The 17,259-nt window shown below is 50.9% G+C and overlaps 1 protein-coding gene across 2 annotated transcripts in view; it reads right to left on the bottom strand.

Annotated features, from left to right (window-relative positions):
* Positions 1–637: 637 nt before the first annotated feature.
* The window catches only part of ACADSB (acyl-CoA dehydrogenase short/branched chain), a 33,072-nt gene continuing 16,450 nt past the window's right edge, over positions 638–17,259 (bottom strand). Inside the window, exons 4-11 of one of the 2 annotated variants that reach the window (XM_028512817.2) lie at positions 15,001–15,207; positions 14,283–14,453; positions 12,997–13,122; positions 11,769–11,861; positions 8,540–8,629; positions 6,557–6,694; positions 5,814–5,913; positions 638–5,114 (exon numbers count right to left, since the gene is read on the bottom strand). In XM_028512817.2, coding sequence (XP_028368618.1) covers positions 5,044–5,114; positions 5,814–5,913; positions 6,557–6,694; positions 8,540–8,629; positions 11,769–11,861; positions 12,997–13,122; positions 14,283–14,453; positions 15,001–15,207 — 996 coding nt within the window. In that variant the 3' untranslated portion in view covers positions 638–5,043. The remainder of the gene's footprint in view (positions 5,115–5,813; positions 5,914–6,556; positions 6,695–8,539; positions 8,630–11,768; positions 11,862–12,996; positions 13,123–14,282; positions 14,454–15,000; positions 15,208–17,259) is intronic. The other variant, XM_036027428.1, reaches the window with a different exon arrangement.

Raw genomic sequence — 17,259 nt, 5'->3', positions numbered from 1 at the left:
TCCAGTATGTTTCCACTCCATTATATTGTCAGGGACAAAAACTTTGTCGCTACTGGACCTTCTTAGTAAACGCTGCCTGTTTTGTTACATCTTCTTCTTGTCTCTTAAAGTTATTTTTCCTCTTAATTCTGTTTTGTTTGATAGTAACACAGCTATTCCTGCTTTCCTTTTTGTAGTACTTAAATGGTCATTTCAACTTTCCTGTGCTGATTTTTGCTTTTTTAAGGTGTTTTTAACTTTTGGTAGCTAGGATTTAAATTTGCCTTTGTCCTATCTTAACATCTGTTGTTTTTTAAAAAACAATTTTATTGATTTTATTTTTTAGAGAACAAGGGAGAAAGAGAGAGAAACATCAATTGGCTGCCTCTCATATATGCCCTGACCAGGGACCAAACCCACAACCCAGGCATGTGCCCTGACCTGGAATCAAACTGGTGACCTTTTGCTTTGCAAGCTGACGCTCAACCAACTGAGCTACATCAGTCAGGGTGATCTTTTATTTTTAATAGGTGATTTTAACCCATTTATACCTATAAGTACTACTGTGTTTGGCTATATTCCTACCTTATTTTGTTTTCAACTTATTTCTTTAAAAGAAACCACAACAAACTTTTGTAAGGTTAGTTTTTTTCCTTTATTACTGTAGCTATCCATACAAATAATTGCAAATCAGACACCCTGTAGCCACCCACACAGATTTATCACGCTTTGTTAGTCCCCCCCCCACCCCCAGCGTAGCTTCTGGGAAACTCCAAGGAAATGGATTTTCGTTTTGTATTTCCCTAGTTCCTCCTTCAGTCGCGCTTTTCTCATCCTCCCATTGCCCTCCATCCACCTCCGCCCCCGTCCTTTCTCCCAAAGCACACGCACTCCCGCACCTATTTGTCCCGCAGGCCCCGTTCTCAGCTGGCTTCTCTGCTTGAAGAGATCTGAAACTCCACCCTGAGGAATCCTTCACCGATCAAGGGCTCGTTGGCAGCGGCATTTCACTGGAAGGCACCCGAAGATTACCAGACCTCAAAGGGCCATCGGCCAGGCTGCCCAAGTTTGAATCCCATTTCTGTATCTTGTTTAACACCTCCTGCCTCAGTCTTCCTGCCTGTAAAACGGGCTAGTAAGAGCACCTAACGCACAGGGGTGCTGAGTGTTGATGTGTCCGGAATACAGAATGATGGCTGGCACATGAGAGTTCGAGAGATGTCAGCACTTACTGGCATCGGTCTAACGGCTCCAAAGAAATACTTTTGCCAGGGCTGGCCTTGGTCGTTCCCCACTCAATCTTTGTGTCAGGAGGCACTAGCGTCAGAAAAGGGACCCCTGAGGTGAACACACATTTCCCTAAGGATCTGGCCTTACTCATCTCTGCACGGCAGCCTGGTGCCTGCAGCACCTCAGACCCTTGGCCACAGCGACCTGTTGTCACATGTCACTGAACGACAAAAGAAAAAAGGGACTGATATCTAGATCTCTAAAATAATGTAGGAAACAACGGGGAACAGGTAGGCTGGAGTCTCCTGTGGTGCTGGACTGCAGCACATCACGGAGTAGACGGCACAAGAACAGGGATTTCCCAAAGCAATACTATGACGCAGCGGTCCCCAGCCTTTTTGGCACCGGGACCGGTTTCATTGGGGACCATTTTTCCACAGATGGGGGTGGAGGGTAAGGGGCAGTTTTGGGATGATTCGATTGCACTGCATTCAAGCTCACCTCCTGCCGTGCGGCCCGGTTCCTGACGGGCTGGACTGGTCCTGGTCTGCAGCCTGGAGGTTGGGGACCCCCGGTATAAAGCACCAGCAAGAGTATCGGCTGGACACAATCTGTGCTGTGAACACATGCTCAGAACAGGTGACCTCTCCGCTGAAGAGCTGCTTATTTTGCTTTAGGGCAAAATAAAAAGGATCCTCTGATAAAATTTTCTGTAGCACCAACAATTTAAACTTGATCTTCACTATAAAACCTCCGCTCTGAAAACAAACAAGATCGGCTTACAACATGAGAGAAACTATCAGCACTGTATACGAAGGTGTTCTACCCGTCTTGCAGGAAGATTATTTTCTTACCTCATCTGTATGCATAACAAACAATTCTGCCTAACAGAGTAGCAAGTCTCCAGTGAACTCGGCACTTTATTTTCCATTCGCCACAGAATTCTGATTTTGTAATAACGGATCCAGTCTGACATATGGCGTCGAAACACACCTTCCACTTTACGAAGGGGCGGCAAAGATACATCAGCAAGGATAGAAGTAGTGCATTTAGGAAATACATCATAATCCCAAAGCCAACGGATCTCACACGGTAGCCTTCACGTTCAACACACCAGCGACACCCGAGGAGAGCTGCGGTCTCTGGCAGGTGATACGTATAGGGAAGCCGTAACACTGATGAATGTAACACTTCTGAAATGCTCACTCTTTATCAGCTAAGCCTAAAATAAGTCAGGAAGAGGACTGAAGTCCACAAGGCTGAGACCCCAGACCTGCTAGGCAGAGACGACGATAAAGGGTAGGAAGAACACTGAGCTGGGGCCGGTGCCTCGGGATTGTCGTCTTGTCCTTGTCCCCGGACGGATGACCTCGGGCAAGGGCCCTGGGCTGGGGACCCTTCATTTTAAAGTGGGGGAGCGGGCTGGACGGTTCCCACAAGTCTCTCTGGGTATGACTTTCTCTGACAACCCGGGGTCGTGTTCCGGTTGTGCAGTGAGATCTCCGACGGACCCAACTGGGCAGCTGGGCTGCGTCCAGCGCTGTCACGTGCGGGCGGGAGGCACTGCGGGGCTTCTGGTCGGGCCTCCGCCTCCTAAGCCTCACGGCCGCCCGCGCCCCAGGTTGACCGGCGATGCTGACGGGCTTCGGGCGGGGATGGAACGCATCTGCCGCCGGACACGAGGTCAGGATGGGCGGGTTTAAAAACGCCAAAATCGCGGCTATGAAGCAGCCATAATGCAAGCTCTACAGGGAAAATCCGTAACATCTTTGGGAAATGGTAAATTAACACAGTGCTTCACTAACAGAGGAAGCTAGGTACACAGATTGGCCAGAATACACACTTTTCAACCGTTCTTTGTGAACATGCACAAGAAATACACACACAGTCAGAACTCTATCAGCACTGAATGCAAATTCAAGGTCCATCAGGGTGTCCAGCCCGCGCCGCACACGGCCCAGGGTGGCTGTGAACTTGGCCCTACACAAAATCGTGAATTTACTCAAAATTTTTGGCTTTTGCTCATCAGTGTTCGTTAGTGTCTGTGTATGTAATGTGTGGCCCAGGGACCCCGAAAGGCGGGACAGCCCTGGCCACGGAGGCCCCCTGGTGCCGCTCACCCGGGCACTCACGGGGCTGACCATGGTTTCCCACGTTTGCCCGTGTGTTCACGGCCCCGCAGGAGCCAGGTGGGATTCGTTTTCACCGGTGCTGGCCGCTACGCCACTGCCTGTCAGGTCCACCTCTCCCGTCGTCCCAGGTGCCCCTGCTCCGGAGCATGTCATCCGCCCCCTCCTGTCCTCATGTGAGGGGGGCGGGTGGCCCTCTGCCCTTCGTTCGGAGAAAGACCGAACGGGTGGGTCTCTATTGTGTTCCTGTTTGAAAGCTGAGTGGACGTTCTCTCCTTTGATCCAAAGTCTAAACCTGCCCTTGTTTGTTCCTAATATTTTAATGTGATTCCTTTCTCACCTGTATTTACACAATTCTGAACATTTAATGATGATTTGCATTACAGAAATTAATCCGATTCAATAAACATGAACGTGCAAAGCAAAATTACTCTGGAAAAATCTCGTTTTTCCTAATAAACGCTACCCTTTCATTTAAGCGCGAAAATGCTTCCCGTTCAGCAGCGGGTGGTTATGAGCCTTGAAACACTTCCAGCATCTCCTCCTACCCGGGCCTGCTTTGAGAAAGTATAAAAACTCTCGCCTCCCTCCTGAGAGGGTCTCAGGACACGCGCCCTGGAGGGGTCTCTCTTGACTGGGGGTCCCCAGTGTGAAGAAACGGCACCCATGATACATGTTGCTGACCTTGGCTTTCCTGTAATTTGCACTATAGAGCAATCCATGGATGTTGGCTTCTCAAGGTATAAAATTGTTTTCATGTGTGTTTTTATATTACTGAATATGCTTTCCAAACTCTGGAGCCCCGCCCATGCTGCTCCTCGTTCCTCACGAAATGCTGACGCAGTTCTTCGTGGGGACATGACGTCTGCCCCTGGAGACCCCCTGAGCCAAAGCGAACACAGCTCCCGCAGCACGGGGCCTGGCAGAGAGAGCGCAGGACCTGCGCCCGGGCAGACGGCATTTGATTTGATACACGGAGAAACCGCGCTGCTGAAAAATGGCGTGTGAGGATGAATACATTCTGATTACAAACCAAATTATTTAAGCTTTACACTTGAAAGCTAATGCGGAGCCTCGTTTTTAAAAGGATCTGCTGAGACTGTCATGTGTACAACACCTCCTTTACACGGGTCCCTTACCGCCGTCACAAATGACATTGCCTTAGTTTGTAAACGTTTTCTTCACTTATTGGACTTACAGAGTTATACCCTTATTTTTTTTTTCATCCATTCTCAGGCATTTAGGACTAGAATTTTTAGACTTTTCTAAATAAAATTTTTATCGGTTTCCACCTCGTACAGCGGCTTGGAATTGAATCTATCTGCCCTGTAGAATTGCCAAGCGTAACAAATATTTCTGACTAATGCCACAAAATAAAGTTTTAATGGGACTGTAAAACAGACAGCCAGGTCTCCAAAGGCTGACAGAGTGAGACTCGTGTGCTCCCCGGAGCTGGAATAACACCTGACTTTAAAAAGGAGTTCTCGAGACGATACGGATGCACTTCTTCCCACATCTTAACAATGCTTTCCTGCGCCAAGGCTAAGCAGACCCGACAGATACACATAGAAGAGGTCTCCCCCACGGCCCATGGCTGAGGGCTTGAGCAAACTGCTTCGGTGCTCTGGTGGTCGACTCCCCCAAAAGGCACGGGAGTTTGAACCCGTCCGCTGGTGGCCCCAGGGAGGGCCCGCCCCCGCGGCGGTCAGTACTGCGCATCGATGAGCTTCGCGATGGTGTTCAGCTGGATGTTTGAAGCTCCTTCGTATATCGTACCTTAAACACAGGGGACAACGGGGAGCGCGCTCCCGGTCAGGCGTGGACGTGGGAAACAGCCCTACAGGTGCCACCTCTGCATTTGCTACAAACTGTTCCTGGGGGCGTCACCCCACGTGCCCTGACTGCGCTCTCCGACAGAGTGATTGTGCCCGAGAGATGACAATTTTCCATCGGGAAATTAAATTCCGGTTCCAGACTCGGCATTAAACAGGCGAAGGCTTTCGCTCCGGAACTATCGGCGCCAAAGCCGGGCTCGCCGTTCGGGGACAGGCGGCTCCCGACCCCGCGGTGTCGCACCTTCCTCCCCGGGGGCAGAGCACCGAGCGCTCAGGCTGGGGCCACTTACCTTCGGAAACTAAAGCTTGGGTTTCAAAGGACAGGGTTAATTAAGCAAATCCAAAATATTAACATTTTTAGCAAAGGAAAAATGAATACAGATTTCGGGGTGGTTTGACTGAAAGGCCTGTTGAGACATTTGAAACGGCAATTTGATGTTTTTAAAAAATATAAGTCCATTGTTTTGAAGGGAGATGGTTGGGGGGGGGGGGACCCAGCCACAGAAAAGATGTGCACGACGCTGCGGGCAGGACACCGGCCTCTGCTCGGGTGCCAGAACCAGCGCCACCACCCAAACACAGCAGCCCAGACGCCGGAGGAAGCAAACGGAACAAAACAAGACGGAGAAAATCCACTTACCGATCTTCGCGTCTCGGAAGTATTTTTCCACTGGGTAATCTTTGGTGTAGCCTACGCCGCCCATCCACTCGACACATTTACTCGTGATCAGTCCCGCAACCTGCCCAAAAAGCAAGCAGCTGATCACTTGCTGAAGCCACACGACTTCAGCGTTACGGACACTCTTGGGGTGCAACGTGGTGGGCAGGTAAAGTGGAGATCTAGCAGTCCAGCGTTGGAAAGGGAGGTGGAGGCAAGGGATTAAGTTAAATGCACTCGTGAAGCCACAGAATGACTAAACTTGGCACAAACTGCTGAGGCTGGGAAACGGCAGCCCAGCGACATGGCAAAGTCCCCCGGCCCACACTGGTGCTCAGTACAGGAGGTGCATGTGCAACCTGACTCAGGCACCGGGAACGTGGGGTTCCCACTGCCCCTCCCCGCGGTGCTCCCAGGGCGCTCCCATGCCCCACCGCGGAACCACGTGGTGACGGGACTCAGACGAGGCCCAGCAGGGGTCTGATGATGATGGACGGGCCTTCCACCTGAGGCAGGTGACTTGGTTTCCACCTAAGACCCTGTGAGAGCTTTGAGGCCTCCCAGAATCAAAGCACCTTCCTGCGGAAGCTTTGCTTTTCCTCCGCCGCTCCTGCAGGAACGGTGAGGTCCTTGTTATCTTACCTGAAGAGCAAACGAACGCTCAGCCAGCGTCTCTGAGTGAAGAGCTGAGTAAATGCACACCTGAACTTCCGTTTCCTCCTCACCTCTGACGCGTAGTACTTGGCCATAGCGGCCTCCTTTACGAACGGCTTTCTGGCGTCGACGAGGCGAGCGGCGTTGTAGGTCAGCAGCCTGGCGGCCTCCAGCTGGGTGGCCGCGTGGGCCACTTGGTGCTGGAGCCCCTGGGACACAGAGGGAGGCCCAGGTTAGGGAGCCACGGCTCCTGACACCACAGCTTGGCCCCAGGAGCCTGCCCGGGTGCGGACCACTCTGACCGACTCAAAATACACCCAGAGGACACGCATATGCATTTTGTCAACACACTTTAAAACCCCCCATCTGAACTGCACTGTGCTATAGGCACTGTTGAAGGATTTTTCATAGCTCGTGTAATTCTTCGTAACTGTGAAGATTTGAAAATATAAATGAGCTCACAGTTAGGGTTAACAATTTGGTTTATCTGTAATCATTATTTTCAACCCTTTCTATGATCCAGACTGAGGTTAAATGGAATTCCAGCAGAGCAAAAATTTGAACACATTTTTCATTTGCTTGGATTGACAAAATTCTGCTCCTGCACACGGTCCCCCCCTCAGGGAGCCCCTCGTCTGGAGCGAAGACATGACCGCAGGCAACGCAGAAACCCAATCACTCGAGAGTGAAGCAGTTAGGAAAAAGCTCTCCTAACTCCGATCAAAGCTTCCCACGGGTATATAAAACTAGTCATGTTGCTCTGCGTGATCATATTTGGAAGAGTTTTCTTTTAATGACCCATACTAGGCATCTTCAAAAACGCCATGGTCACAGGCATTAGCAGGCCTGGCCCTCCTCCCTCCCTCCCGCCATGTCAATGAAAACACAGCTTCCTGTGCGCAAAGGAGACCCGCAGCCCCCCTCACAACGGTGTCCGAGTTCTGCCCCCTTCGTTGCAATCTGTGCGGTGGCTGGCTCGGAGAAAGCACTCGAGCATAATGAAGTGAAGATGAGACCAGAAGCCATGCCAAAGAGCCTGTGGTTCTGACACGTCACCGCTGTGTGGCCCTGTACAGTGTCCATGAGCTGCGGTAGACCCTGGCCAGGCCCGGTCCGCTCGCTGTCTCCAGGCCTTGAACGGACTGCGCACAGCCTGAGCTCGGAGCCCCTACAGGCGCGCAGCCTGTGTGTGCCTGTGCGATGCCTGTCGTTCTCGTCAAACCGAAGGGGAAGCAGCCAGGCAGCGCTGGTGACGCAATAAGCTGGCCTGGGAGCCCAGAGCTGCTTACAGGGGGATTTTGCAACCTTGTATAGCAATTCTTCTGGATTATGAGGGGGCGTGCTCGAGTAAGCCCGGCGAGCTAACACTCCAGTCTTCCCACCTGGTGGCACCGTGGGAGGACAGGAAGATTGCTATTGCCACCAATTAATAATCCCCCGATGGCCTGGGGAGCTTGGAGAAGCCAGGCCATTGGGCCAGGCCAGTGTTACCCAACGTGCTTGACTTAAGAGCCTCGAGTTTGCACGCACGGCAGCCAAGTGTGCCTTCTAACCAATGGGCGTGTCAGACAGAGTGGGGTCCTCTGAGGACTGATGCACACCTCTGGGCTGACTCCCAACAACTGTTCATCTCTGGAACTCGTGTTAAACCCAGGCAATGCGGTAACGCTTTACCCATCTATCTTATTCCAGATCACTGGAGAGAGTAGGCAGGATGATCTTTATCTTGCCGATGAGGCAGTCAGGGCTTAGAGAGGCCAAGGGAACTTGTCCAAGGCCTAAAGCTAGTAAAACAGAGCACCAGGACTTGAACCCAGGCCCTGGATCTCACGAAGCTGCGAGGACACAGCTCCAAAGCTCTCACCAGGTATCCCGGGTGATGACACAGCTGGGCCCCAGGGGCTGCTGCTCTGCCCTGGAGGAGGTCAAGGTATCCACAAGCACGTGCCCTGAGATCTAGTCCTCCCTCCCTCCCACGGCTTTGTAACGCCGCTGTTCATCAACAGGGAGACAGGGGCGTCCAGTCCAGTAGAAAGATGTTAATGATTAGATACCTGAAAGTCAAATAATCTTTTGCCAAACTGTATCCTTTCTTTAGTGTATGGAACGGTGTAGTCAAAACATCCTTGAGCCAATCCCAGCATCTGTTTAAAAAAAAAATCAGGATTTCTTATTTTGTTATAAGTTCATGCTTTTAATGATTCAAGTTATAAATTCCTTTTTGCGGGCAAATCGAAGAGTTTGGGGAGGGAAGAACCCGAGATCCCTAGGCAGTGAGGTGTGCGTTAACAACCTTCATCCACCGTGTTGCAGAACCCCACGTCCAGAACGGGGAGAAAAAGAGTCACTTCCCGTGAAAAGGAGTGTCTCTAACTTCAGCACAGCGGGAACTCCCCAGTGGGGCCGCGCTCACAGAACCAGGCTACTTTTCAGAAAACTTCCCCTTCCTGCTCCGGTTTGCCCGGCGACAAAGCCAGCCACAGACACCGCTCGGAGCTGGCTTCACAGACTGCGGTGCAGGGGCGCCCTGGATGGAGCCTTCTACGGGCCCGGTGTGGAAGGCCCCTTCTCACCCTTCCATCCGCCTGTCCACCTGAGCAGGGTTAGTCAAGCCTTCGGCTGCGAGAGTGTTAGGACATGGAAGAGCGGTGTTTCTCAAGCCTGGCTGCAGTCGGAACCGTTTGGGGGGTGCTTGGGGACAGAATGCCCACTCGGGGGTCTAACGACGGAGCCCAAACCCGGGGAGGGGAGTGGGTGTGGCCTGAGCTCCAACCAGCAGGTTGGAAACTCCTCAGGTGATCTCCCGCGGAGTGGGGGCTGAGAACAACTCGGAGAGAGCCCGTGGGGGAGACAGTAACCTGCCCACGTGAAGAACAGGGCAGGACGTGCGTGCTGGCAGTCAGAGCTGAACTTCCTCGCTGCTAAACCATTTCCATATCCATTGAACGATGCGAGCTCGGAAATGGTTTCTAAATTTCAGCACCAGCTAGCTGTTCAATCACTATCTAATTATGTCAAACTACATAGGCTTCAAAAAAAAGGGAAAGAGAATCAATAGTTAAAGCTTTGGGGGGAAACTCCCGCACACATCAATATTTCATTAGTATCCGTTCACATTTTCCTTCAGCCTTTTAACGGAACTTTCTGGAGAACGGGGCGTCACGCTGAAAATCAAGGAACAAAAACAAACAAGCGGAACTCCAGAGGAACCGGTTTGAGTGCGGCCCCCTCACTGCGCGTTTGGCTGTGACATGGGGTGACGTCATTACACCCTCACAACGAAAGTTTACGGTCTGTCCGTCATGTCCCTCACGGACATGGAAATTAAAACGGTCAGCTGTCAATCCAAGTAGGCCTTGCCACCTCCGTGAAATGGTCTCGCTGCAAATACTGAGGAACTAAGTTCTCTTCGATCCCAGAGATTTGAGGACTGGTGCCTTCAGTTTCGCTGTGACACAGGCCTCTGTCACTAAGGCACCCATGGTACCAACCAAGAAATGATCACCGCCTGGCCATAACTCCTAATTAGGTCACAAGAAGACTTGGAGCAATGAGTAAAATGCAAGCCCAGGCCGTGTATTTCACTAGCAGAACATCCGTTTTATTTATGTGTCTTGGCACAATGGGAGCCAGTCCCGTGCTGCCATATTTGATGAAGCCGAGCCACAGGAAAACTTGGAAGAGAACAGATGCGCCGATTCTCTCCAGCGACATCCAGTTTTGCGGGGAAGTGCGCATTGTAATCTAAGGATATTTTGTTGGCAAATTAACAGCAGTGAAAAAATCTAGAGCAATACCATCACACTTAACTAATCCAACAGTTAATACACGTGCAGTATCTTCAAAATCTAAAAGCTCTCCAGTTTTTGAATTCTGGATACTCCCTGTTTAAAAGTAAATAAATATATTCTACAAAAATGACAATTTATACTAAAACCAAAGACGATTCATTTTCTCAATTTAGAAAATAACTGATGTCCCAATAGAAATAGGTAATACGCATTACGAAGAACAAACACGGTAAAAACCTGTATAGTTCTCATCTCACCTATCTATTTAATTTAATTGTGGCTATTTTATTTCAAGCGTCACATCCATACAAGAACCGCCTGATTTTCACATGCAAAACCCTAATCAACAAATACTTCATTATCCGTAGATTAGCAACTTTTACGACATAGTACAGTATTATTTATCGTTAATTAAAACAACTTTCTTCCAGAATGAGTTTCATGCTTTGAATAGTTGATTCTTTTAAAAGGCGGAATTAACCAGGGGGACACTGGTTAATAAAATTGTATATGTTCAAAGCAGACAACCCTGCAGTGGCACATCATCTGTGTGCCACACTGTGTGTTCGCCACCCCGAGTCGGGTCTCCTTCCGTCACCATATTTATCCCCCCTTCCTTCCCCTGTCCGGGCTCCCCACCTCCTCTTCCCTCTTCCCTCTGGTAATGACCAGACCGTTGACTATGATTTTTTTCCTTAACCCCTTCACCTTTTCCACCCAGCTGCCCACCACAGCCCCTCTGATAACTATGAGTCTGTGGAAAAGCAGATGTTTGAAAAACACACCGTGTGTGTGCCCTGGCCGGGCGGCTCAGCCAGCTGGAGCACCGCCCCACACACCACAGCTTTGCGGTTTGGACTCCTGGTCAGGGCACGTGCCTAGGCTGCAGGTTCGGGCGCGTCTGGGAGGCAACTGATTGATATTTCTCCCACATCAATGTCTCTCTCTCTCCCTTTCTCTCCCCCCCTATCTAAAAATCAAAAGAAACATATCCTCAGGTGAGGATAAAAAAAATACCGTGTTTATGATATATTTTAGAAGTTCTCAATCCAGGTATTGGATAACACTTTAATGTTCTTTTTTTTTAATTTTTAAATTTTTTATTTTTTAAATTTTATTTTAGTCATTGTTCAATTACAATTTTCTCCTTTTTACTCCCAATCCAGCCCCCCCCATTCCCTCCCATTATCACCCTCCCCTTAGTTTGTGACCATGTGTCTTTTAAGTTTGTTCCCGTGAACCCTTACACTTTAATGTTCTTAAAACAGAAAAACTGCTACCACTAAGCCACTGTTTGGTTTTCGGGACATTACATAATCAACCCAACGGAATTGTAAAGGAACACAGAAGCCCTTCTTTGGCCTTGTGAAAGGAACGGGCGCCCTCTTGTGTTCGCAAGCCTCCCCAGACTCCTGGGTTTTACTGCATTTTCCCCTCCCCACGCGTGCACCGACCCGCTCCGTGGGGGAGTCCCGGGCAAAGCGGGGCTGACCTGGGCAGCGATGCCTATCCTGCCCTCGTTAAGGCTCCCGATGGCGTACTTATAGCCGTGCCCGAGTTGGCCCAGGATGTTGGCTTCTGGAACCTGAAAAAAAAATGCAGTTATTTCTCAATTTAGTTTCATAGAATTCATTTTGATTGTATATTTTTAAATGCGCACATGCTGCCAACCCGTGTGATATTACTCCAGCATCCACATCAGCGCCAAGGAAATCGGCGGCTGCGTCTCTGCGTCTCTCATTGAACCGTTCCCCACCCAGCTCTTGGAGAGACCCAGGACACCACAGCGCCCCCCAGAGCCTGGCGAAGGAATGCATGAACCTGGAAAAGGAATCCCCTCCAACTCATCGGTAACACGAAAAGAGTAACATTGTTCCCAGTTCTTATCTGCATGCTGTGGTGTGAGATACATAAAGAATGACAGAACATATGTAAGTAGTTGGCAAGCATGGGCAGTAATCCTTTCTTCTGCTGAGATGAGATTATCCTCAAAAATTAACTGATGGGTGTGTTTACGCACGTGTCCATACAGAGGAAGGGAATGGGGAGAAGATTGTAATGTTTGTTCATAATTTTTAAAAATCTACACTGGAAATAAAAAAGAATACAGCTAGCTTCATGATGTGGACAGTTAGGGGAGAGAACGGGCAGGCAAGAGAAAGTGGCCAGAAGGAAGCCAGCTGGAGAGGTGGGGGGCCTCAGATGACATCTGCAAAGACAATCCGCAAGCACGTGCACTCAGCCGCGTGCGGGGAAGATCAACTTGATAGGAGTGGTAGAGACTGCTGGGTCCACAGCCCGCCCGGTGGGGGGGGGGGGAGGGCGGGGGTGGTCCTGAAGCCTCAGCATTCTGGCGTGTCTCTGCCTCATCTGCAACAGCCTCCACGCTCACTGGGCAACAGCCCCATCTTGTGGCCTTTGGGGTAGCGGACACCAGGCTTCCTTCCCCGAAGCCGAGTTCGGTTTACAAGGGTCAAATTTACTGTCACCAGGGCTGATTCTTGGGACTGGCTCCCGAGGCCACGCTGCGGGACCACAGGGCTTCCACTCCCGGCTTGAACTCTCGTGAACAGTGGATTCGGTCACGCCCTTTTCCAAAACCCTCTCCGTTGCATGCTTACTGTTTGGGCGCCTTCCCTGCATGTCTGCGGGACAGGAGGTTCCACCTGAACCTGGTTTCGCCTCAGTCGACATTTCCCTGGAAATTCGCAGATACCCACCTTGACGTTTTCAAACGTGAGTGGGCAGGTGGAAGAAGCTCTGATCCCCAGTTTGTTTTCGGCTCTCCCTATGTGCAAGCCTTCGGTATCCCGGTCGACTACGAAGCAGGTGATGCCTTTATATCCCTGAGAAGAAGATTTAAAATGTTATCATCACTCGGGTGGTAAGGTCCCTTGTCTCCAAAGAGCTCAAAGTAAACAGAAAAGTGAAAACCAACTTCAGCAGTGAATCCTAACGGACTCAGAACTGCAACATGTACGCACGAAACAAGGATGATTAGAGGGCATTCGACTCAAAAGCAAGAACTTTACTACTGCTGCCTTTACTTTTGCAGAAACCATTAGGGATATGAAACTTATTAAGTTATGCTACAGTATTCTATGATCCCGAGAACTCCGTGTTCTATATTTAATTTTATTAAGCACTTTGGAGTTTCAAACTTTAATTCAATTAAATGTTACATCAGAGAACAAGACCAAAGTTAAAATGCATTTATTTTGCTATAAGTCTATTTTCCAACGGAATAAAATAGCCTTAAAACTAAATGTACTAGCTAGGGACTTCAATTTTTCATGATTAAATAGGAAAACTGAAATTCTACAACATTAAAAATCACTATCCCCTGGCTGGCGTAGCTCAGTGGATTGAGCATGGGCTGCGAACCAAAGCATCACAGGTTCGATTCTCAGTCAGGGCACATGCCTGGGTTGCAGGCCACAGCCCCCAGCAAACACACATTGACATTTCTCTCTCTCTCTCCCTTTCTCTCTCCCTTCCCTCTCTAAAAAATAATAAATAGCACGGGCTGCAAACCAAAGTGTCCCAGGTTCGATTCCCAGCCAGGGCACATGCCTGGGTTGCAGGCCATGACCCCCAGCAACCGCACATTGATGTTTCTCTCCCTCTCTCTCTCTCTCTCTCTCTCCTCCCTTCCCTCTCTAAAAATGGATAAATAAAATCTTAAAATATATAAAATAAAAATAAATAAATAAAATCTAAAAAAAAAGAACTAGAGTGTAAAAGACACCAAATTAAAAAAAAAATTACCACCCTATGACACATTAGGAATAGTCAAGGGTTCTCCATGCACAGTGGTTACAGCAGCAGCATTTAGGCGGTCAGGAAGTAAGAGGGTGAAAAGATGAGAACCGTCTAACATTTTTGGTGCTGAGGAGGAGGAGGAAGTTGAGGCTAAGTCCTAAGGAAAGGAAACGGAAATAGGAAACAAGGGCACAGAGGAGAGGCGGGGCGAGGGGAAGCGAAGAAACCTCGCTTGCAAACCCGCCTTGGAAGGGTCCGCGTTCGCCATCACCAGGAAGAGGTGCGCGTGCTCCGCGTTGGAGATCCACATCTTGGAGCCGTTGATGACGTAATAGTCCCCCTTCTTGTCGGCCCTGGTCTTCAGGGCAAACGAGTCGCTGCCCGCGCCGGCCTCTGAAAGGCAGAAGCTTCCCACCTACACGCGGGAGGAGAGACACCCCCGATGAACAGCTGGGTTTATGCTCCGTATGACAGCTGCTCACACTCACGGCAAAGTAAACGCGTGTACATCAGACGTGCAGCTACTTTTAAAACCTGTATTCATCAGAACAGCAACGGTGCTCCAACAGCACTGTTTCCCAGAACACCCTACTGGGCTAAGGCAGGCTTAAAGACCTACGCACACGTATTCAGTGTGAAGTTTAATCACACTGGTTCGAACAGTTACAGTAGAAAGACATCTCCGTGTGAATGAGACCACCAATGAGGGATTGGGAAATAGAATTGAGACAAAAAAAATAACACTTTCACTGTCTCATGACTACTCTTGAAACGTCTAAGTGGCAAGAGAGAGGCAGAGTGCATTTTTCAGGCGGTGCTCATGTATTGAGTATTTATTGCTTGAGTAGTCGATGGTGCTGCGCTGTGGGGTGGAATAGTCAACATCACAGCGACTCTTCTCCTGAAAACTAAGTTAAACGTCAGAAAGATCAAATCCGTTTCAACCTCTCACGTCAGCTCACTTTGTCCGTGGCGAGCCTGGTCAGGTAGGCGGCCTTCTGTTCCTCCGTCCCGTGGTTTTCGATCAGCTTGTCGACGACTGTGTTCTGCACGTCGCACAGCACAGCCACCGCGGCATCGACTTTGGCCAGCTCCTCCACCGCCAGGACGAAGGAGGAGAACGAAGCTCCCGTCCCCCCGTACTTGGTGTCCACGTTGATGGCCATCAGCTGCGGGGACACGAGGACACGCAGGTCCAGAGAGCAGTTTTTGCAGGGCAGAATGTCCCGCCATACCCAGTCAACACATGCATTGTGGCCATACACATTCTTAGTTTCTAAATTTGCATGCATTTTTTATGTATAGATAAAACGTAAAACTATATGCATCTGAAAAGGATGAAATAATGACATGCGACAACTATGTTTCCATGTGTGATCTAAAACATGGAAACAAGGGTGAGATGCTTTGAAAGATACTGGGATGGAATGATGAGAAAGCGTCTGACACAAATGTATCCTGATGACCCTCATTGCTAAGAACTGTTGCTGCCCGTTTGAAACCTTCAGGTGCGGCTTTGGTCTGGCTTTTCAGCGTGGCCCCTGCTGCTGACCTCAGCGCCGGGAGGAAACTGAAGAAAGGTGCTGCCCCTAGTGGGAGTGTCTGGTTTCCCTGGGCATAGTCTCTTCCAGCCGGGCCCTCCCACCCTCACTCCTCGACAATTCTACGGCCATTCCTTTTGAGGCCACCGTAGCAAGTCCAGGCGGCCAGCAGACAACATCTGGTGGCGCTGCCCAGGACCGCACTAGACCAGGCCCGGGTGCCCGCTAGCTCGCCCAGCGCCGGCCCCGGCTCCCGGCAGCGGTTGGGCCATTCCGCAGCTGCACCCAAGTCTGGGCCACGGAACGTCCACAGCGCCGGAGCCCACGGCACTCCGGAGCTCTGCGTCCTCACTTCGGGCAGACATCGTGCGCCCGCGTAATTCCAGCCCCAAAGCTGCGACAGGTAACAGGTAAACCCTTCCTCCCGTTCTCTCCAGACACTTTGGAGTCCCACCCGAGGCAGTCCGGGTGGTGTTCCGAGTGGCCGGGAAACTGGGCTGGAGTGAGGGGAGACCCCTGTGCTAGGAGGGAGGAAGGGGTGGGGCACTCGGTGCCCCTGCAGCCTGGGGCGGGCAGGGCAGCTGTCCGATGGTGTCCCTGACGGCTGTCAGAGGCACCGCTTCTCCAGGAAAAGTCACCATTTCTCCTACAGCGGGAACACTGTTTTTGTCAGCTACTGCGGCAGGCGGCCGCGCTGCGACAACAGGGACAACAGGCGTTAGGAGTCAGGTGAGAAGCTGGTGGGGGATGTGCACCCCCGCGGACCCCTGCGAGGACGCCAAGTCTAAGCGAGAGCGGCCCGTGGGGCCCGCAGGCACCTCACTGCTGCGGACGACTGAGAACCAGCCCCCCCCCCCCCCCAGGAGAGAGATGCCGAGACCGGACGCCTGAGACCTCCCAGGGCGCCCCCAGCGTCTGCACACAGCGAAGGCCACACCTGCCTGAGAGCTGGCCTCGCAGGTGCGGCGTGACCCACCTCAGCGCCCCATTGGATTCCCTTTTCCCAAGGGTTTCACTGCTAAGAGGAAGTTGGGGAAATCTCTACTATTCATGGTATTAAAAAAAGCGGGTCTCCTTCAAACGGGAATAAAACGATTTAGTGAGGTGGAAACGGCTCTTTTCCAAACAGTACAATGGACGAGATTTAGGCCAACGGCTCTGAATAGGAGCTGTTAGTTCCGAGACATCCTTCGTATTTAAAATAAAAAGTAGGTGTCGCTTCACACCCGTGGAGGAGGCGAGCTGATGAGTGGCAAGATGTTCGGTGTTCTCCCTGGAACCGCCCCCCCCCCCCCCCCCCCAGTGTGGATGGACGGCCACGGTGCTCCTATTCCCGAGCTGTGTGGCTTGAAGAGCTGGAAGGCGGCCACCCCGGGGAATGGGGGATTCAGATGTGGCCTTTGCCTCAAATTCGCCACATACCTAGGGATTCGGGTAGAATGTTTGTTTGCTCTACTCTGAAGCTCACTGCGGGCGGGGCCCTCAACCTCGGCGCCACTGAGCTGAAGCATTCCGTGGTGGCGGCGGCTGTCTTGCGAGATGCTCAGCTGCGTCCCTCACCTCTGCCCCACCAGACGCCTTGCGAGATGCTCAGCTGCGTCCCTCACCTCTGCCCCACCAGACGCCAGGGGCGCGCCCAGCTGTGACAACCAAAAATGGCCCCGGACACTGCCTGATGTC

Source organism: Phyllostomus discolor, chromosome 5 (genome assembly GCF_004126475.2).
Source record: "Phyllostomus discolor isolate MPI-MPIP mPhyDis1 chromosome 5, mPhyDis1.pri.v3, whole genome shotgun sequence".
Taxonomy (NCBI): domain Eukaryota; kingdom Metazoa; phylum Chordata; class Mammalia; order Chiroptera; family Phyllostomidae; genus Phyllostomus; species Phyllostomus discolor.
Note: the sequence above shows the minus strand (reverse complement) of the source record. Positions and strands in the feature narration are given on the sequence as shown.